This window comes from Ranitomeya variabilis, chromosome 2, assembly GCF_051348905.1.
Source record: "Ranitomeya variabilis isolate aRanVar5 chromosome 2, aRanVar5.hap1, whole genome shotgun sequence".
NCBI lineage: Eukaryota > Metazoa > Chordata > Amphibia > Anura > Dendrobatidae > Ranitomeya > Ranitomeya variabilis.
This window is the reverse complement of record NC_135233.1, coordinates 552,228,806-552,246,583: the sequence shown is the minus strand read 5'-3', so window position 1 is coordinate 552,246,583 and position 17,778 is coordinate 552,228,806. Positions and strand designations below refer to the sequence as shown.

Below are 17,778 nucleotides of genomic sequence, written 5' to 3'. Positions count from 1 at the left end.
AGGGCAGATATTAATAGCCTAGAGAGGGTCTATGGTTATTGGCCCCCCCTGGCTAAAAACATCTGCCCCCAGCCACCCCAGAAAAGGCACATCTGGAAGATGCGCCTATTCTGGCACTTGGCCATCCCCTGACGAAGGAATATAGTTCTGAAACGCGCGTCGGGCGTGTGTGTAGGCAGGACAGTACGGCACCCCAAGGTATAGTAATTATATATATAACTGGTTGAGTTCCTGGAAATTCTCTTTAGCACCTGGCACTTTGTGGATTTTACACTGTGCAGGACAGGAGTTATCCTGCTTTTTAAATATCAATTCCTTTCTTATTGGCACTTTAATATATTCCTTGCACATTTTGCACATATTGCACAATTATTTGGAATTTTTATTGATTTTTTACACTGGTTTTTTTATTGGAGTTTATCAAAATTCTCAGGAATAGGGGAAATCATATACCTTGCACAGATATATTTGATAATTTTAGCACTGTGCTTGTGGATGCCTGTATATCTATTTTTATATATACCGTTCATGTCATACACTTCTTTTAATGATATTTTGTGAATTTTTTTGTATTTTTTTATTATTAATATATATACTGTATCACTGCTAAACATTAATAAAAGACTATTATTTATCCAATTGATCTCTCTGGTGCATCTATTGCCTTGGTGATTGGTTTTGGTTCTTGGTTTAAGTGGTTCCCACTTCTTTTCTTCCAAAGACACCCTGTGAATGAATATTGGTATATTTGTGGTTATATTTATTATATTGATATATGATTTATTCACGATTGGGTTTATCTCTTGTAAGGTGTTTTTTTAACTAATTTACTGGTGCATGTATGAGGTGGGCATAATGTACTGGTCACTACAGCGGCAGTTTGCAATTTTCACTAAGCAACATCCACTGCTGAATGTGTTTCTGGAAAACACCCATGTAGTCAAAATAGTCACGACACCTGTAGATAAATTCCCAAAGGGGTATAATTTCCACAATGGGGTCACTTGAGGGGGGATTCTGCTCCTCAGGAACTTAGTGGCTCTGTGTATGGAGTCTGAAAACTATTATAGAAAATTGTGCGCTCCGGAATGCCTCCTGTATAACAGTACTGCTTAGCTTATATGGCGAGACTAGTGATGGACAAAGCGTTATTTGCAGATAGCGCTCACTCACTCCCGAGTCTCGCCGTATGCCTAAGCAGTACTGTACAGCCATATTTGGGGTATTTCAACATTCAGTAGACATTGTGGGATGAGTTTTGGTGCCATTTTTACCCATTGTCCTGTGTTAAAATGTAAATTCTGGGGCTAAAACTAAATTTTGGTGGTAAAAATTTTATTTTTTTCTTCACTGCCCAATGGTATGATGTTCTGTGACACACCTGTGGTGACAACATGATCACTTCTAGATGAATTCATTGAGAGGTTTAGTTTGTAATCGGGGGGTCACATATTGGGGGGTTCTGCTATTTTGGCACCTCATGAGCTCTGCCAATGTGGTACCCTCAAACCAGGCCAGCAAAATGTGAACTTCTTCCCTTCAGAGCTTTGCACTGTGCATCAAAAGTAGTTTTCGACCACATATGGGACATTGGCGTACTCAGGAGAAATTGCACAACAAACTTTGGTGTCCATTTTCTCCTGCTGTCCTTGTGAAAATAAAAATTTTGGGCCAATTTTGTTATTTTCACTTCTCTACGTTATAAACTTCTGTGAAACAGCTGTGGGTTCAAGGTGCTCACCACACATCTAGATACATTCCTTGAGTAGTCTAGCATCCAAAATGGTGTCACTTGTGGGGGTTTCCATTGTTTAGACACATCAGGGACTCTCGAAATGAGACATGACACCAGCAGACAATTCCATCAAAGTCTGTGTTCCAAACCATCACTCCTTTTCCGATCCCTGCCGTGAGCCCAAACAGTAGTTTACCCCCCCAATATGGGGTATCAGCATATTCAGGAAAATTGGACAACAGAATGTATGGCGCAATTTCTCCTTATGAAAATGCAAAATTTGGGGCTAACATTTTTGTGGGAAAAAAGTGATTTTTCTTTCATTATTATTTTCACACCTTAATGTTATAAACTTCTGTGAAGCACTTGGGGGTTCATAGTGCTCACCACACATCTAGATAAGCTCCCTGAGGGTCTAGTTTCCAAAATGGGGTCACTTGTGGGTGGTGGCCACTGTTTAGGCACATCAGGGGCTCTCCAAACATGACATGGTGTCCGCTAATTATTCCAACAAATTTTGCATTCAAAAAGTCAAATGGCGTTCCTTCCCTTCCAAGCCCAGCCGTGTGCCCAAACAGTGGTTTTCCCCACATATGGGGTGTTGGCATACTCACTAGAAATTGCACAACAAATTTTAGAATCCATTTCATCCTGTTACCCTTACGAAATAAAAAAAATTGGATCTAAAGTGAATTTTTAGTTCCCGTGAAGCACCAAAGGGTTAAAAAAACTTTTTTGCATGGGGTTTTGAGCACCTTGAGGGGTGCAGTTTTTTTTTAATGGTGTCACTTTTGGGTATTTTCTGTCATATAGACCCCTCAAAGTCACTTTAAATGTGAGGTGGTCCTTAAAAAATAATGGTTTTGTAAATTTTGTTGTAAAAAGGAGAAATTGCTGGTCAACTTTTAACTCATAACTTCTAACAAAGCAAAATTATGTTACAAAAATTGTGCTGATATAAAGTAGACATATTAACTACTTTCTGCGTTGTAACAAATTTAAGGGCATAAAATTAAAATATTGAGATTTGCAAAATTTTCATTTTTTTAACAAATAAATGCAAGTCATATCAAATAAATTTTACATGATAAAGTAGCACTGATCAAAATTGCAAAATTTGGCCTGGTCATGAAGGTGAAAACTGGCTTGGGAGCTGAAAGTGGTTACATTTTTATAAAAAAAAAAAAAAATTTGGAAATTTCTTTTTCATTTATGAAGGAAGCAAGAACCGCCAAAAATTTGATGGAAGAGGGACTCGTACACAATCTGTTCAAATAGTCATGTAGTGGTACGCCTTCATTCATAAAGGCTCTACACACAGTGCAAAGCCTACCAAACATTACAAGCAGGGTCATCTATGCAACCTTGAAGACACCAACTAGAATGCCACATTCAAATATTAAGAAAAGTATAGTTGTGGTTCTTCTACACTCACAAAGGCTATGCACACAGTGCAAAGCCAGAAAAAACAAAAAAAACAAAGAGGGTAATCCAATCATCCATACACCAGTGAAGGCAACAACTGGAGAGGGCCTCATTCAAATACTGAAGATATGTGCTGCTGTCATGACTGATGATAATGACTCTACATATCCTCCTCATTCCCCTCCTCAGCACATCCACGTAGGAGAGAAGGGACGAAGCTTGTGTGGGTACTAGCTTCTGTTGCGCTAGCAAACAGCTCCTGTTTCTCCTCTTCCACCTCCTCATTGTTACCCAATCCAGGCTGAGCAAATGAGATGAGGGTTGGCTGGGTAGTATCTCCCCGTCTCATGTCTTCCTCCATCTCCACATGTTCCACATGCAAAGCTTCATATTTGTCAGCAGCTACTGTTTAAGTAGGCACAGAAGCAGGATAGTTGCACTGATTATGGCATCATCGCCGCTCACCATCCTTGTGGAGTCCTCAAAGTCTTGGAGAACTGCGCAAATGTCAGACATCCATGACCACTGTTCAGCTGTTATGTGTGGAGGCTGATCAGAGTACAAACAAGCATGTTGGAGCTGGTATTCCACAATAGGCCTCTGCTGCTCGCAAAGCCTTGCCAGCATGTGCAATGTTGAGTTCCAGCGTGGTGATGTCGCACACCAGTCGGCGAGCTGGCAATTGCATGCACTGCTGCAGCACTGCAATTGTAGTGGACTTGCAGAAAGGGGTACTTACATGGCGTACCTTGACCAGTAATGCTGGCAAATCTGGGTAAGTTTTCAGAAACCGCTGAACTACCAAGTTGAGCACATGGGCCAAACACGGTACCGTGTGTGAGCTTGCCAAGATTCACAGACGACACCAGGTTACGGCAATTATCACACATGACCATGGCTGGTTGTCGTGTTAGGGATGAGAGCCACAGATCTGTCTCATCTGTTATTCCTTTCAATAACTTTGCTGCGGTGTGCAGTTTGTCTCCTAGACAAATTAACTTCAGCAGAGCCTGTTGCCGCTTCGCTGAGGTAGTGCTTCAGAGCTTAAAGCTTCCGGTTGATGTGGATGACCTGATCTGAGATAACAAATCGGAGATGGAAGATGAGGAGTGGAAGAACTGGTGTAGGAGGGGGAGGAATCCCTGAGAAAAGTAGGGCCAGCAGGCCTTGGCACCGGTAGCACATGTGCCTAGCCAGGGTGGGTCTCCACAATGTTCACCTAGTGCACTTGTCCACGTGCTGGTTGTTGAGTGGACAATCCCAGAAGATGCGTTGGCAAGGGCACCGATGATGTTTCTGGACATGTGCTGCTATAAGGCGGGGACACCATACCGGGATAAATATTGGCGGCTGGCCATGAGACACAGGAAATCCTCCATGCCTACAAGTCGAAACGGCAACACTTCCATGGTAAGCAGCCTGGAAAGTGCCCGTTTAGCATTTGGGCCTGTGGGTGGGTAACTGGGAACGTTCTTTTTTGTTCCAAGCCTGGGATAGGGATAGTTGAAAGCTGTGCTGAAATACCGGATTACTTACAGGTAATGCTCTTTTATAGAGCCCACGACAGCACCCACTAGAGAGAGGGGATCCGCCCCTAGAACAGGAAACCTACAGAGAGATAAAAGGGGCGCCCCCCCTCGCTCCTCAGTTGTATTACAGAGAATAGGAGGAACCGCCGCCAGGTTTTAGTTAATAGGCTCAGGTATATGTACATATTTACAATCTTATACTATATTGTTCTATTATTTACACCTCAGCACAACGGCACCACGTGCTACTATAAAAAAGGGAGGGATGTGAATGGGTGCTGTAGTGGGCTCTATAAAAGAGCATTACCGGTAAGTAATCCGGTATTTTCTATTCGCCACGACAGCACCCACTAGAGAGATTTACAGAGACTATAGATTGGGTGGGTTTACTGAGTCAAGGACCGATATCCCAAAGGTTAGATCAGAGGCGGAAGATAGGTCTAATCTAAAGTGTTTATAGAAAGTATTAGGTGAAGACCAGGTTGCGGCCTTACATATAAGGTCTATTGGCACGTTCGCCTTCTCTGCCCAGGAAGTCGACAAGGCTCTTGTAGAGTGTGCTCCTACACGCAGTGGTGGATCTCTTCCTTTAGCTTGATATGCCAAGAGTATGGCATCTCTGATCCAGCATGATAACGTATTCTTTGTGACTCTGGATCCCTTGTTTTTACCCTGGAAAGACACAAAGAGAGCCCTACTCTTCCTCCAGTCCCTAGTCCTCTAAGGCTGGTTTCACATTTGTGTTTTTTGCCACTGCGTTTTTCCGCAAAAAAACACATGCGTTTTTTTTCTCCTATGTTTAACATTAAAAACGCATGCGGGTTTTTTTGCATGCGTTTTGCCGCGTTTGACAACGCATGCGTTTTTTCCATGCTTGCGTTTGGTTGCAGAAATGCAACATGTAGTAATTTCTAGAGGCGTTTTTTTGCGGCAAAAAAACGTATTGCTGTCTATGTCAACGCATGCGTTTTTAAGCACATGCGTTTGCGTTAAAAACGCATGCGTTTTTATAGAAAAAAAACAAGAATACACACTTATAAGCCACCCCCCACCATCAAGGTGATAAAGGGATCCAAACCCTAACCCTAACCCTAGGGATCCTAACCCTACCCCTAACCCTACCTATTTCTATTTATAGTGGGTTTTCTTGTTGATTTTGATGATTGGCAGCTGTCACACACTTCTCAGCATGCGTTTCAAAAACGCAAACCCAGGAAAAACGCATGTAAACGCGGCAAAACGCCGCATTTTTTTTTCTGCATGCAAAAACGCATGCGTCTAAAAAACGCAGCGTTTGCACGCGTTTACATGCGTTTTTTCACCACATGCGTTTGCGTTAAAAACGCTGCGTTTTTAAACGCAAATGTGAAACTAGCCTAAATAGGCCAGAACAGTCCTTTTAACATCTAGGGTATGAAGTCTCACTTCTTCTGGAGTTGAGTGGTCTCTATAAAAAGGTAGGTAGGAAGATCTCCTGGGATCTATGAAAACTAGTGGCTACTTTAGGAAGGTAGGACGGGTCCGTTTTCAAAATTATTCTGTCAGAAGTTACAGATAAAAATGGAGGATCTATCGATAAGGCCTGGAGATCGCTCACTCTCCTAGCAGATACTAATGCTACCAACAATACTGTCTTTAATGAAACATTTTTCAATGAGGCTGTATGAAGAGGCTCTGTGTTAACGCATCTAGGACTAGAGTTAGATCCCACTGAGGGACCTGCGGTATATTGATTGGTTTTGATCGCTCACATGCCTATACAAAACGGGATATCCACCTATCGCCTACAACATCATAATTAAAGAGAGCTCCTAGAGCTGAAATCTGAACCTTCAGAGTGCTTACAGAGAGCCCTAACTCCAGACCCCTCTGTAAAAACTCTAGTATTGAGAATATGGGAACTTCAGAAGAAAGTTGTGCGGTATGGAATTCAAGAAATTTTCTCCAGATTCTAACATAAATTCTGGTAGTAGAAGGCTTTCTACTCCTCATGAGGGTATCTATTAGCCCTCTAGAAAATCCTCTAAGATTTAGTAACTGCCTCTCAAATTCCAGACAGTCAAGTTCATGCCCTTTACCTGAGGATGGAGGAATGGTCCCCGAGAGAGCAGGTCCTTGGTCTGAGGCAGAATCCAAGGGTCTGTAATTGACATTGCCCTGAGCCACGAAAACCATGGCCTCTTGTGCCAGAATGGGGCTATCAACAGAACTCTTGCCCCTTCCTCCCTTACTTTTCATATAACCATGGGCAATAGATTCCATGGGGAAAAGCATAAGCCAGGCTGAATGTCCATGGCACCTGAAGGGCATCGAATATGTCCGGATTGTCCTGTCTGCATAGAGAGGCAAACGCTTTGACCTGACGGTTGGATCTTGTTGAAAACAAGTCTATTTGAGGTATGCCCCATCGGGCTGTTATTAATCTGAAAATCCTCCTGTTGAGCATTCTCCTTGATGAAGGGTGTGACGGCTGAGGAAATCGGCACAAAAATTGTCTATGCCTCTGATGTGTAACGCTGACAAGGATAATAGATGACTTTCGGCTAATTTCATTATGTCTGATGTAACCTCCATGAGAGTGTCCGACCGTGTACCTCCTTGATGGTTTAGATAGGCTACCGCAGTGGTGTTGTCGGAGAGGACCCTTGTGTGAGAGCCTCGCAGCTGAGGAAGAAAGTGGAGTAGGGAATAATATATAGCTCTTAATTCTTTAACATTAGAGGAATTATTAGATTCTGATCTGGACCAAAGACCCTGAACCATCTGATCCTGAAAATGTGCCCCCCAGCCTTCAGGACTAGCATCTGTGGTCACTATGCTTGAAGGAGTGATCACCCATAGAACTCCTCTCGAAAGATTTTCCCAATCCAACCACCATGTAAGGGAGTGTACCACCTCTAAAGTTAACACAACTGTTTGATTCAAATGTCCACGCTTTTTAATTTCCTCCTCTAACACAAATTTCTGAAGTTGTCTCGTGTGAAATTGTGCCCACTGAACCGCAGGAATACATGAAGTCAGTGAACCTAGCAAGGACATGGCACTCCTTAATGACATACTGTGTTTTTCGATCGCTAAGTTCACTTTATCAATTATGGAGGCCTTCTTATCCTCAGGAAGCCAACATATCTGGTCGACTGAATCTAGAAGGAGCCCAAGGAATTTTTGACATGTTACAGGTTGGAGTCTGGATTTTTCCCAATTGACAATCCAGCCAAGTGTTTGCAAAGACAACACAACTTTCTACAACCTTTGCTCACACTGGAGGGGGGTTTTACCTACAATCAGCAGGTCATCTAGATACGGAATGACCAGTGTGTCTTTTAACCGTAGAAAGGACATTACTTCTAATAACAATTTAGTAAAGACCCTCGGAGCCATAGATAAGCCAAACGGCATTGCTCTATATTGTAGATGACGAACCTGACCATCTATTACAAGTGCTACCCGAAGAAACTGCTGGTGTAACTGGTGTATAGGAAGATGGTAATAAGCATCCTTAAGATCCAGTACTACCATGTAACAGTTTGGAAATAAAAAATTTTATAGCCGAATGAATGGATTCCATTTTAAATGTTTTGGGTTTTATGAATGTGTTCAGTTTCCTCAAATTAATTATAGTTCTGAAAGACCCATCAGGCATAGTAATCAGAAACAAGGGAGAGTAAAATCCTCTCCCTATTTGAGATGACGGGACCTCTATTAAAACCTGTTTGGTTAAGAGGGATTTAATTTCAATTTCAAGTACCTCTTGCTGTGGCCTGGATTTTAAAGGCCCCGTCTCACACAGCGACGCTGCAGCGATACAGACAACGATGCTGATCGCTGCAGCGTCGCTGTTTTGTTGCTGTGTGGTCGCTGGGGAGCTGTCACACAGACAGCTCTCTCCAGCGACCAACGATCAGGGGAACGACTTCGGCATCGTTGAAACTGTCTTCAACGATGCCGAAGTCCCCCTGCAGCACCCGGGTAACCAGGGTAAACATCGGGTTACTAAGCGCAGGGCCGCGCTTAGTAACCCGATGTTTACCCTGGTTACCAAAAAAAACAAACACTACATACTCACCATCTGTTGCCCGTCAGGTCCCTTGCCGTCTGCTTCCCGCTCTGACTGTGTGCCGCCGTACACTGAGAGCAGAGCGCAGCGGTGACGTCACTGCTGTGCTCTGCTCTCACTTTACGGCGGCAGTCAGAGCAGGAAGCAGACGGCAAGGGACCTGACGGGCAACAGATGGTGAGTATGTACTGTTTGTTTTTTTTTACATTTACGCTGGTAACCAGGGTAAACATCGGGTTACTAAGCGCGGCCCTGTGCTTAGTAACCCGATGTTTACCCTGGTTACCAGTGAAGACATCGCTGGATCGGTGTCACACCGATTCAGCGATGTCAGCGGGACCTCAACGACCAAAAAAAGGTCCAGGCCATTCCGACACGACCAGCGATCTCGCAGCAGGGGCCTGATCGCTGGTATGTGTCACACATAGCGAGATCGCTACTGAGGTCGCTGTTGCGTCACAAAACTTGTGACTCAGCAGCGATCTCGCTAGCGATCTCGCTATGTGAGACGGGGCCTTAAGGAAGTCAGAAGGAAAGAATCCGGAGGTGTCCGGATAAAGTCTAAGGTGAGGCCTGAAGATATCAAATTTATGGCCCATGGATTAACAGTTATTTCCATCCATTGTTTAATAAATCTTAGTAATCTACCTCCCACCGGTAGAATAGGATTAACGGAATTTATCCGCTGGTTTGAAGGGGCGTTTATTAAACAAATTTCCCTTTTGCCTGAACTCCTTGTTACTCCAGCGGTCCTTAAAGTCTCTTTTCTTGCCAAATGGTGGCTTCCTGAACGCCCTTCTGTAAGAAGGAATAAAGAGATTAGTGAAGCCCTTTTTCCTCTCACCCGCCTTAGTGAGTATATTATCCAGAACAGCTCCAAAGAGATACTCACCCTGACAGGGTATGGCACACAACTTGGCATCTCCCTTCCAGTTCTTTAACCACAACGCTCGACGAGCTGCATTAGTAAGGTTAGCTGTTCTGGCTGCCAAGTGGAGCGAGTCTATTGAAGCATCAGATAGAAAGGCCGCAGCCCCCTTAATCAAAGGAATAGAGGCACGCAATTTTTCCCTGGATACGCCACTCTGGATGTTTTGATCCAGCTGCTCCAGCGAAACCAGCATAGACCTGCTAGTGCACGTGGCTGAGATTGCCGGTTTAAATGCGGTGACACAAGCTTCCCAATATTTTTTATAAAGTGCGTCCGATTTTCTGTCCATAGGATCAGACAAAGAGCCCGCATCCTCTACAGGTAAAGAGGAACGGCGAGACGTGGATGCTACAGCCGCATCAACTTTAGGCACTTTTAGCCCAGGTGGCCAAGTCCTCATCGTCAAAGGGGTACCGCCTCTTACATGATACCGGCACAAACTCCTTTTGTCCCTTACTCCATTCCTTTTTGACAAGGTCTTTAATGGCCTGGTTTACAGGAAATACATGACCCTTCCGCTGAGAGAGACCTGCGAACATAACCTCCTGCGGCATCTGAGGTTCCTTAGACTCTGATAACCCCATTGTGCTTCTTACTGACTTTACTAAATTATTCACACTGTCAGTAGGAAAACAGACATAATCCATCCGAGGAACCCGAAATCTGAGAGATGTCAGAATCAATCTCCCCGCTTTCTGCTGACGTGTCCGCTTTAGGTGAGGGTGCTCTCCTGCTTTTCCTCTCAATATCCATAGACGGACCACCTCCTAAGGACTGAAGCTCCTCTCGGATCATGAGACGTATCGCATTCATTTTGACCGAACCCTCCTGCTGCAAGGTGTTTTTTATACAATTCTGACACAGTTTCTTTATATAAGAGTCAGGTAGAGGCTCGGTACATATAGCACACTGCTTGTGCTTAGACTTTCCCGTCCGTTTTGCCTACAAAAACACAAGCAGAAGAGACTTCCATAAGCTTCTATGAAGCTGTCTATACACTCACCCGGAAATTTAATTATATACTGGCTGCCAGGTTGTTTGATCGGCCTGGGGTGTAGAACGGGACGACGTTTTCACTGATTTGTCAGTGGAGTCACTCACTTTCTAGTGTCCACTACTTTTCTTCCTGGCATCACCACTAGGTAGAATTAACTCCTCCAGTGGGCGCTCGATATCCTCCTGAGACGACATGTTTGCGCACTGCCTAGTACACCAATCTGCCTTATATAGTGTAGGCTACCGATCAAAAAACACACCCCTCATTTTTTTATTTTTTTACCTCTCCATTAGGGGGCCTCGCCGTCAGGACACCGCATCCACTGCACAGGAATACTATGGCGTCCATACAGGAAACGCCAGTCTGACCCCTGCGCCCCCGGAAGTTCAAACATCTACCTCCGGGACGCCGACCATACTGCGCACGTGTGCGCACGCCTCCATTCCATGCGGCTGAAGTCACTGCTATTGAGGAGGAAGGCGCCTGCAGCCATCCTGCCGGACTCAGTACCCAGCCCCATCCGGGCTGCACCGCTATCCCCGACGACAGGATCATACAGAGGGGTAAGCGCTGCTTTTACAGCCCCCATACAGCGGTCACTTACCGGCTTATTGCCTGCGCCGGAATCCTGTGATCATGCGGTGGAGCATTTCAACCGTGTCCCAGCAGGGAGACTGTTGCCAACCAAGCATCCATTCCAATGCGACCAGAAGAGGGGGGAGCCAACAGGAACATTCCCCAGTCTTTGATACTCGCTCTGGAGCCCCTGTCGCTCAGCAGAGATGTACAGGCGGCAGTCCAGGCGAGCTTTCCTCTTCATTAAACTTGCAGAGATTCTCTCTGAGGGATCGCATCTAGGAACAGGAAACCAACTGAGGAGCGAGGGGGGCCGCCAGTTTATCTCTCTGTAGGTTTCCTGTTCCTAGGGGCGGATCCCCTCTCTCTAGTGGGTGCTGTCGTGGCGAATAGAAAACAAGGATTTGTAAGTGCCTGATGATGGTGCCACAAAATGTACAAGGATAGTTGCAGGGCAGGAGGCATCTCCGCCTGCGTTATGGACAGCAGATGACATCTGCCTGATCATGCTGGTGGTGGTTAGGTTTGTACTGGTCTAGCCCCTGCTGATCCTGACATGGCACAGGTTGCAAATCACCTTTTTTTTTCGTTTCAGAACTTTCTTTTAAAAAGTCCCAGACTGGGGAACACCCAACTCTTTAACGGGGAAATTCACAAGTGTCGGTGCTCTGTGGAACAGTTTCCCACCATGTTCCTCTGGTTACCACACTACCTATTCCTGCCTAATTCAGTGCTGACAATCCCTAACCCTTTCCGCTGCTGGACTCGCTCTGCATGCCAGCTTCCCAGGTTGGGTCACTGATGTAGTCATCCACCACCTCTCGCCTTCCACTGCCAAACCCTGGTCCTCCTGACTTGGTGACTTAACAACAAGCTGACTTATTGTCAACAGTGTCTGATCATTACCTACCTGCTTAGACAAAATATGCCATTCCCCACCATCATCTTCTTGTGACCGTGGTTGCTTTAAGTTTTGTGCATCACTAAACAACATGCCTTCTTGTCCCTCTTGGAACATGCAAGGTGAGAGGCCAGAATCAAGAAATGATGATGTAAAGAGCTCCGCGGAGTGACCTAGTGTGGGATCACTGGGCTCCTGGAACGTGACATGGTGGGAGGAAGGAGGATCAAGGTGAGGATTAAGTGAGCCAGACTAAATGGTGGTGAGACTGGACCGTGTGGAAGACTGGGTGGTGCTGGCAAGCCTGCTGCAAGCATTATCTGCTATCCCACCAACCAACTGTTCGCACTGGTGTGGCTTCAGAAGTGGTGAACCGTGCCTCCCTGCAAAGTGGGACGAGAAGCTATGTGTCGTGGATGGGAGAGCTGCTTATGCTCCAGCAACAAGTACAGTCGCACCTGTCCTACGTCCTCGCCGTCTGTGCACATCATCAACACTTCCACCTCCCTGTCCCTTACACATTTTCTGATTGCTAGGTCTCTGGAAAGCAAGTTTCCTTGATTAATTGAAACTAATTATTTTAATTAAAAAACAATGTGGTCACCTGTAGCAGGCTAAGCGGTTTTTAAACATTTAAACCACCATAATTTTACACAAAGCAGAATAAACCGTTTGTACAATAGTCGACTTTTGGAACAAAAACAAATGTGGTCACCTGCAGCAGATATGTATTTAGCAACGGATGGCAAAGCCCTAAGCTCTGCCTAGAGGCTGTACTCAGCCATTCTCCCTGCTCCAGCTGTTGTCCCTAGGTTATATGCAGAATGTATCACATAGAAACAAAGCACAATATTAGCTCTAAGAAGGACTGCAAGTAAGATGGTTCAGGATCAGCACCAGTATCAACACTAGAGGACTGTGATTCCTAAACTGGGCACACACAGGTCTGGACAACCACTCCTCTTCCACCATTCTGTCAGGGCTTATAAATCGGACGAATGCTATCTGACCAATGTCAATCTATAGGGCTGTGCACACAAAGCGGATTTACACTCACCCATACAAGTCTACGGGTGAGTGGAAAACACTGGACTGCACTTGGATGGCATCCGAGTGCAGTTTGATTTCCACATACTGACACAATGGAGGAATTAAGTTCTCCATCTTCTCCTCACCTGTGTTATGATTCTTTCACCTGAGGATCGGCTCACACTAAGCAGACACTCGTATCAAACTTTTTTTTGTGGAGGAAACTGTGTAGGGTCACTAGTCAATACGTATGGGGGGGAGAGTTGTAAGGACATCATACCGCTTTGGTTGAGGATGGGGAAGGCATCAGCCTGATATTTGGCATTTCGGTAAAATGAACCCCCCCCCCCCCCCCGCCCCGCTGTAGATTATCCTGCACTGGTGAAAAGAGAAACCGATGATCTACAAGTGACAACTCTGACCCTGGTCCACAGCTTCATTCTCACCAATGTCCTGAGTCACCAGACAATGAGGATTTCCTGGATTCACAATTTCGACATAGAGAGAGTTTTCTCAATCAGAAATGTGTAGAATTGGCAAGTAAAAACAAACGAGTCTTACTAAAAATCCATCAGAGGTGGTCGGCTGCATTCTGCATGGAGCGTGCGCCTGGGAGTACAGCACCATAGAGCTTGTAAGCGCTGCTCTGACGGTGATCAGGTCACTAGATCCAGCGATGCTCTGTGGCTGCAGAGGCTACACTACCTCTGCAAGCAGCACTGGAGAGCGGGCGACGTGATCCAGGGGCTCAGCCTGGTCTGAGCTATCATTCCTCAGGAGCGCGCGGCCCCCCAGCAAGGAAGTCCAGAGGCAGAGGAGCGGAGAGCTCCTAAAAACAGATAACCAGAATAACTCTTTAAGGGTTAATTACAACCGCGATAGGGGGGTAATCGCCCCGCCTGACATCCCTGATAAGGGGGTAATCGCCCCGCCTGACATCCCTGATAAGGGGGTAATCGCCCCGCCTGACATCCCTGATATGGGGGTAATCGCCCCGCCTGACATCCCTGATATGGGGGTAATCGCCCCGCCTGACATCCCTGATATGGGGGTAATCGCCCCGCCTGACAGCCCTGATGGGGGTTATCGCCCCACCTGACAGCCCTGATGGGGGTTATCGCCCCACCTGACAGCCCTGATGGGGGTTATCGCCCCACCTGACAGCCCTGATGGGGGTTATCGCCCCACCTGACAGCCCTGATGGGGGTTATCGCCCCACCTGACAGCCCTGATGGGGGTTATCGCCCCACCTGACAGCCCTGATGGGGGTTATCGCCCCACCTGACAGCCCTGATGGGGGTTATCGCCCCACCTGACAGCCCTGATGGGGGTTATCGCCCCACCTGACAGCCCTGATGGGGGTTATCGCCCCACCTGACAGCCCTGATGGGGGTTATCGCCCCACCTGACAACCCTGATGGGGGGCTATCGCCCCAACTGACAATGATGGGACGCAGGATGGAGGATACGGCCCTGTACACAGCAGGAGAGCTGACATTACGCTGATGCCCTCACCGATCACATAACGGGTGACTGCCCGGTACCAGGATGATGGGCAGCCCGCCGGTCACTGCCCCGCAGCATACACCGGAAGCAGCAATCCTCCCGCACATCACTCACCCTCCAGGGTCTCACACTGCACCAGGTTCAGGTAGTCTCCCTGGGACAGGATCCCGGCCTTGAATCCGCGGACCAGGCCTTCCAGGTAGCCGCTGTCCACATTGAAGTAAAGCTCAGAGAAGGCCGTCATGACGGAGGCGATGGCGGCGTTGAGGGAGAGATCGGTCTCCGTTCAGAAGGATGGCTGACGTCACTACAGCGGCTACCAGGGCCCGAGGACAGGACACGGGCGGAGTCACGTGAGCTCAGCGCCACTTGTCACATGACGAATCTCCTGTCATGGTGGAGAAAGAGGGAGTGATTAGGAAGAGCCAATCAGCGGACTAGCTGTGGTGTGACGTCGGGAGAATGACCCTATTAGGGACGCGGACTAATCGAGGCTTGAGACGCAGGAGGAAAATCTAGAAAGCACAGTGAAAGGGATTGTGGGTATCGAAAGCTGGGCGCTTCATTGCTTATGGCTTGAATTGTCGCAGGCAGGGATTACTTGTGTCGCATGTGTGTGTTCAGACACTATCGTGAAGGATGAGACGACGAGAGAGGAACACGTATTTTCATTTATTAATAATATTTTTATTATTATTATTATTATTAACCCCTTAGTGACAGAGCCAATTTGGTACTTAATGACCGAGCCAATTTTTACAATTCTGACCAGTGTCACTTTATGAGGTTATAACTCTGGAACGCTTTATCGGATCCCGCTGATTCAGAGACTGTTTTTTCGTGACATATTGTACTTCATGTTAGTGGTAACATTTCTTCGATATTACTTGCGATTATTTATGAAAAAAATGGAAATATGGCGAAAATTTTTAACATTTTGCAATTTTCAAACTTTGTATTTTTATGCCCTTAAATCAGAGAGATATGTCACGAAAAATAGTTAATAAATAACATTTCCCGCATGTCTACTTTACATCAGCACAATTTTGGAAACAACATTTTTTTTTGTTAGGGAGTTAAGGGTTAAAAGTTGACCAGCGATTTATCATTTTTACAACACCATGTTTTTTTTAGGGACCACATCACATTTGAAGTCATTTTGAGGGGTCTATATGATAGAAAATAACCAAGTGTGACACCATTCTAAAAACTGCGCCCCTCAAGGTGCTCAAAACCACATTCAAGAAGTTTATTAACCCTTTACGTACTTCACAGGAACTGAAACAATGTGGAAGGCAAAAATGAACATTTAACTTTTTTTGCAAACATTTTACTTCAGAACCATTTTTTTAAATTTTCACAAGTGTAAAAACAGAAATTTAACCACAATTTTTGTTGTGCAATTTCTCCTGAGTACGCTGATACCCCATATGAGGGGGTAAACCACTGTTTGGGCGCACCGCAGAGCTTGGAAGTGAAGGAGCACCGTTTGACTGTTTCAATGCAGAATTGGCTGGAATTGAGATCGGACGCCATGTCGCGTTTGGAGAGCCCCTGATGTGCCTAAACAGTGGAACCCCCCCACAAGTGACACCATTTTGGAAACTAGACCCCCTAAGGAACTTATCTAGATGTGTGGTGAGCACTTTGAACCCCCAAGTGCTTCACAGACGTTTATAACGTAGAGCCGTGAAAATAAAAAATCGCATTTGTTTTCACAAAAATGATTTTTTCGCCCACAAATTCTTATTTAAACAAGGGTAACAGGAGAAAATAGACCACAAAAGTTGTTGTGCAATTTCTCCTGAGTACGTCGATACCCCATATGTGGAGGTAAACCACTCTTTGGGCGCACCGCAGAGCTTGGAAGTGAAGGAGCACCGTTTGACTTTTTCAATGCAGAATTGGCTGGAATTGAGATCGGATGCCATGTCGCGTTTGGAGAGCCCCTGATGTGCCTAAACTGTGGAAACCCCCCACAAGTGATAACATTTTGGAAACTAGACCCCTTAAGGAACTTATCTAGATGTGTGGTGAGCACTTTAAACCCCCAGGTGCTTCACAGAAGTTTATAACGTAGAGCCGTGAAAATAAAAAAATCGCATTTTTTCTACAAAAATGATCTTTTTGCCTCCAAATTTTTATTTTACCAAGGGTAACAGGAGAAAATGGACCCCAGAAGTTGTTGTACAATTTGTCCTGAGTACGCCGACACCCCATATGTGGGGGTAAACCACTGTTTGGGCGCATGGCTGAGCTCGGAAGCAAAGGAGCGCCATTTGACTTTTCAATGCAAAATTGACTGGAATTGAGATCGGACGCCATGTCGCGTTTGGAGAGCCCCTGATGTGCCTAAACAGTAGAAACCCCCCAAAAGTGACCCCATTTTGGAAACTAGACCCCCCATGGAACTTATCTAGATGTGTAGTGAGAACTTTGAATGCCCAAGTGCATCACAGAAGTTTATAATGCAGAGTCGTGAAAATAAAAAATATTTTTTTTTTTAACAAAAAAGATTTTTTAGCCCCCAAGTTTTTATTTTCACAAGGGTAACAAGAGAAATTGGACCCCAAAAGTTGTTGTCCAATTTGTCCTGAGTATGCTGGTACCCCATATGTGGGGGTAAACCACTGTTTGGGCGCATGGCTGAGCTTGGAAGGGAAGGAGCGCCGTTTTGGAATGCAGACTTTGATAGAATTGTCTGCGGGCGTTATGTTGCGTTTGCAGACCCCTAATGTACCTAAACAGTAGAAACCCCCAACAAGTGACCCCATTTTGGAAAATAGACCCCCCAAGGAACTTATCTAGATATGTGGTGAGAACTTTGAATGCCCAAGTGCTTCACAGAAGTTTATAATGCAGAGTAGTGAAAATAAAAAATATATTTTTTTCCCACAAAAAAGATTTTTTAGCCCCCAAATTTTTATTTTCACAAGGGTAACAAGAGAAATTGGACCCCAAAAGTTGTTGTCCAATTTGTCCTGAGTATGCTGGTACCCAATATGTGGGGATAAACCACTGAGCACACGGCAGAGCTCGGAAGGGAAGGAGCGCCATTTTGGAATGCAGGCTTTTGATAGAATGGTCTGCGG

General features: G+C 45.6%; 1 protein-coding gene across 1 annotated transcript in view; it reads right to left on the bottom strand.

Moving 5' to 3' along the window:
* The window catches only part of ATP6V0D1 (ATPase H+ transporting V0 subunit d1), a 138,354-nt gene extending 123,273 nt beyond the window's left edge, over positions 1-15,081 (bottom strand). The window contains exon 1 of the mRNA XM_077288191.1: positions 14,801-15,081. Within this exon, the coding sequence (XP_077144306.1) occupies positions 14,801-14,930 (130 nt within the window). The 5' untranslated portion in view covers positions 14,931-15,081. The remainder of the gene's footprint in view (positions 1-14,800) is intronic.
* Between the last annotated feature and the right edge of the window lie 2,697 nt (positions 15,082-17,778).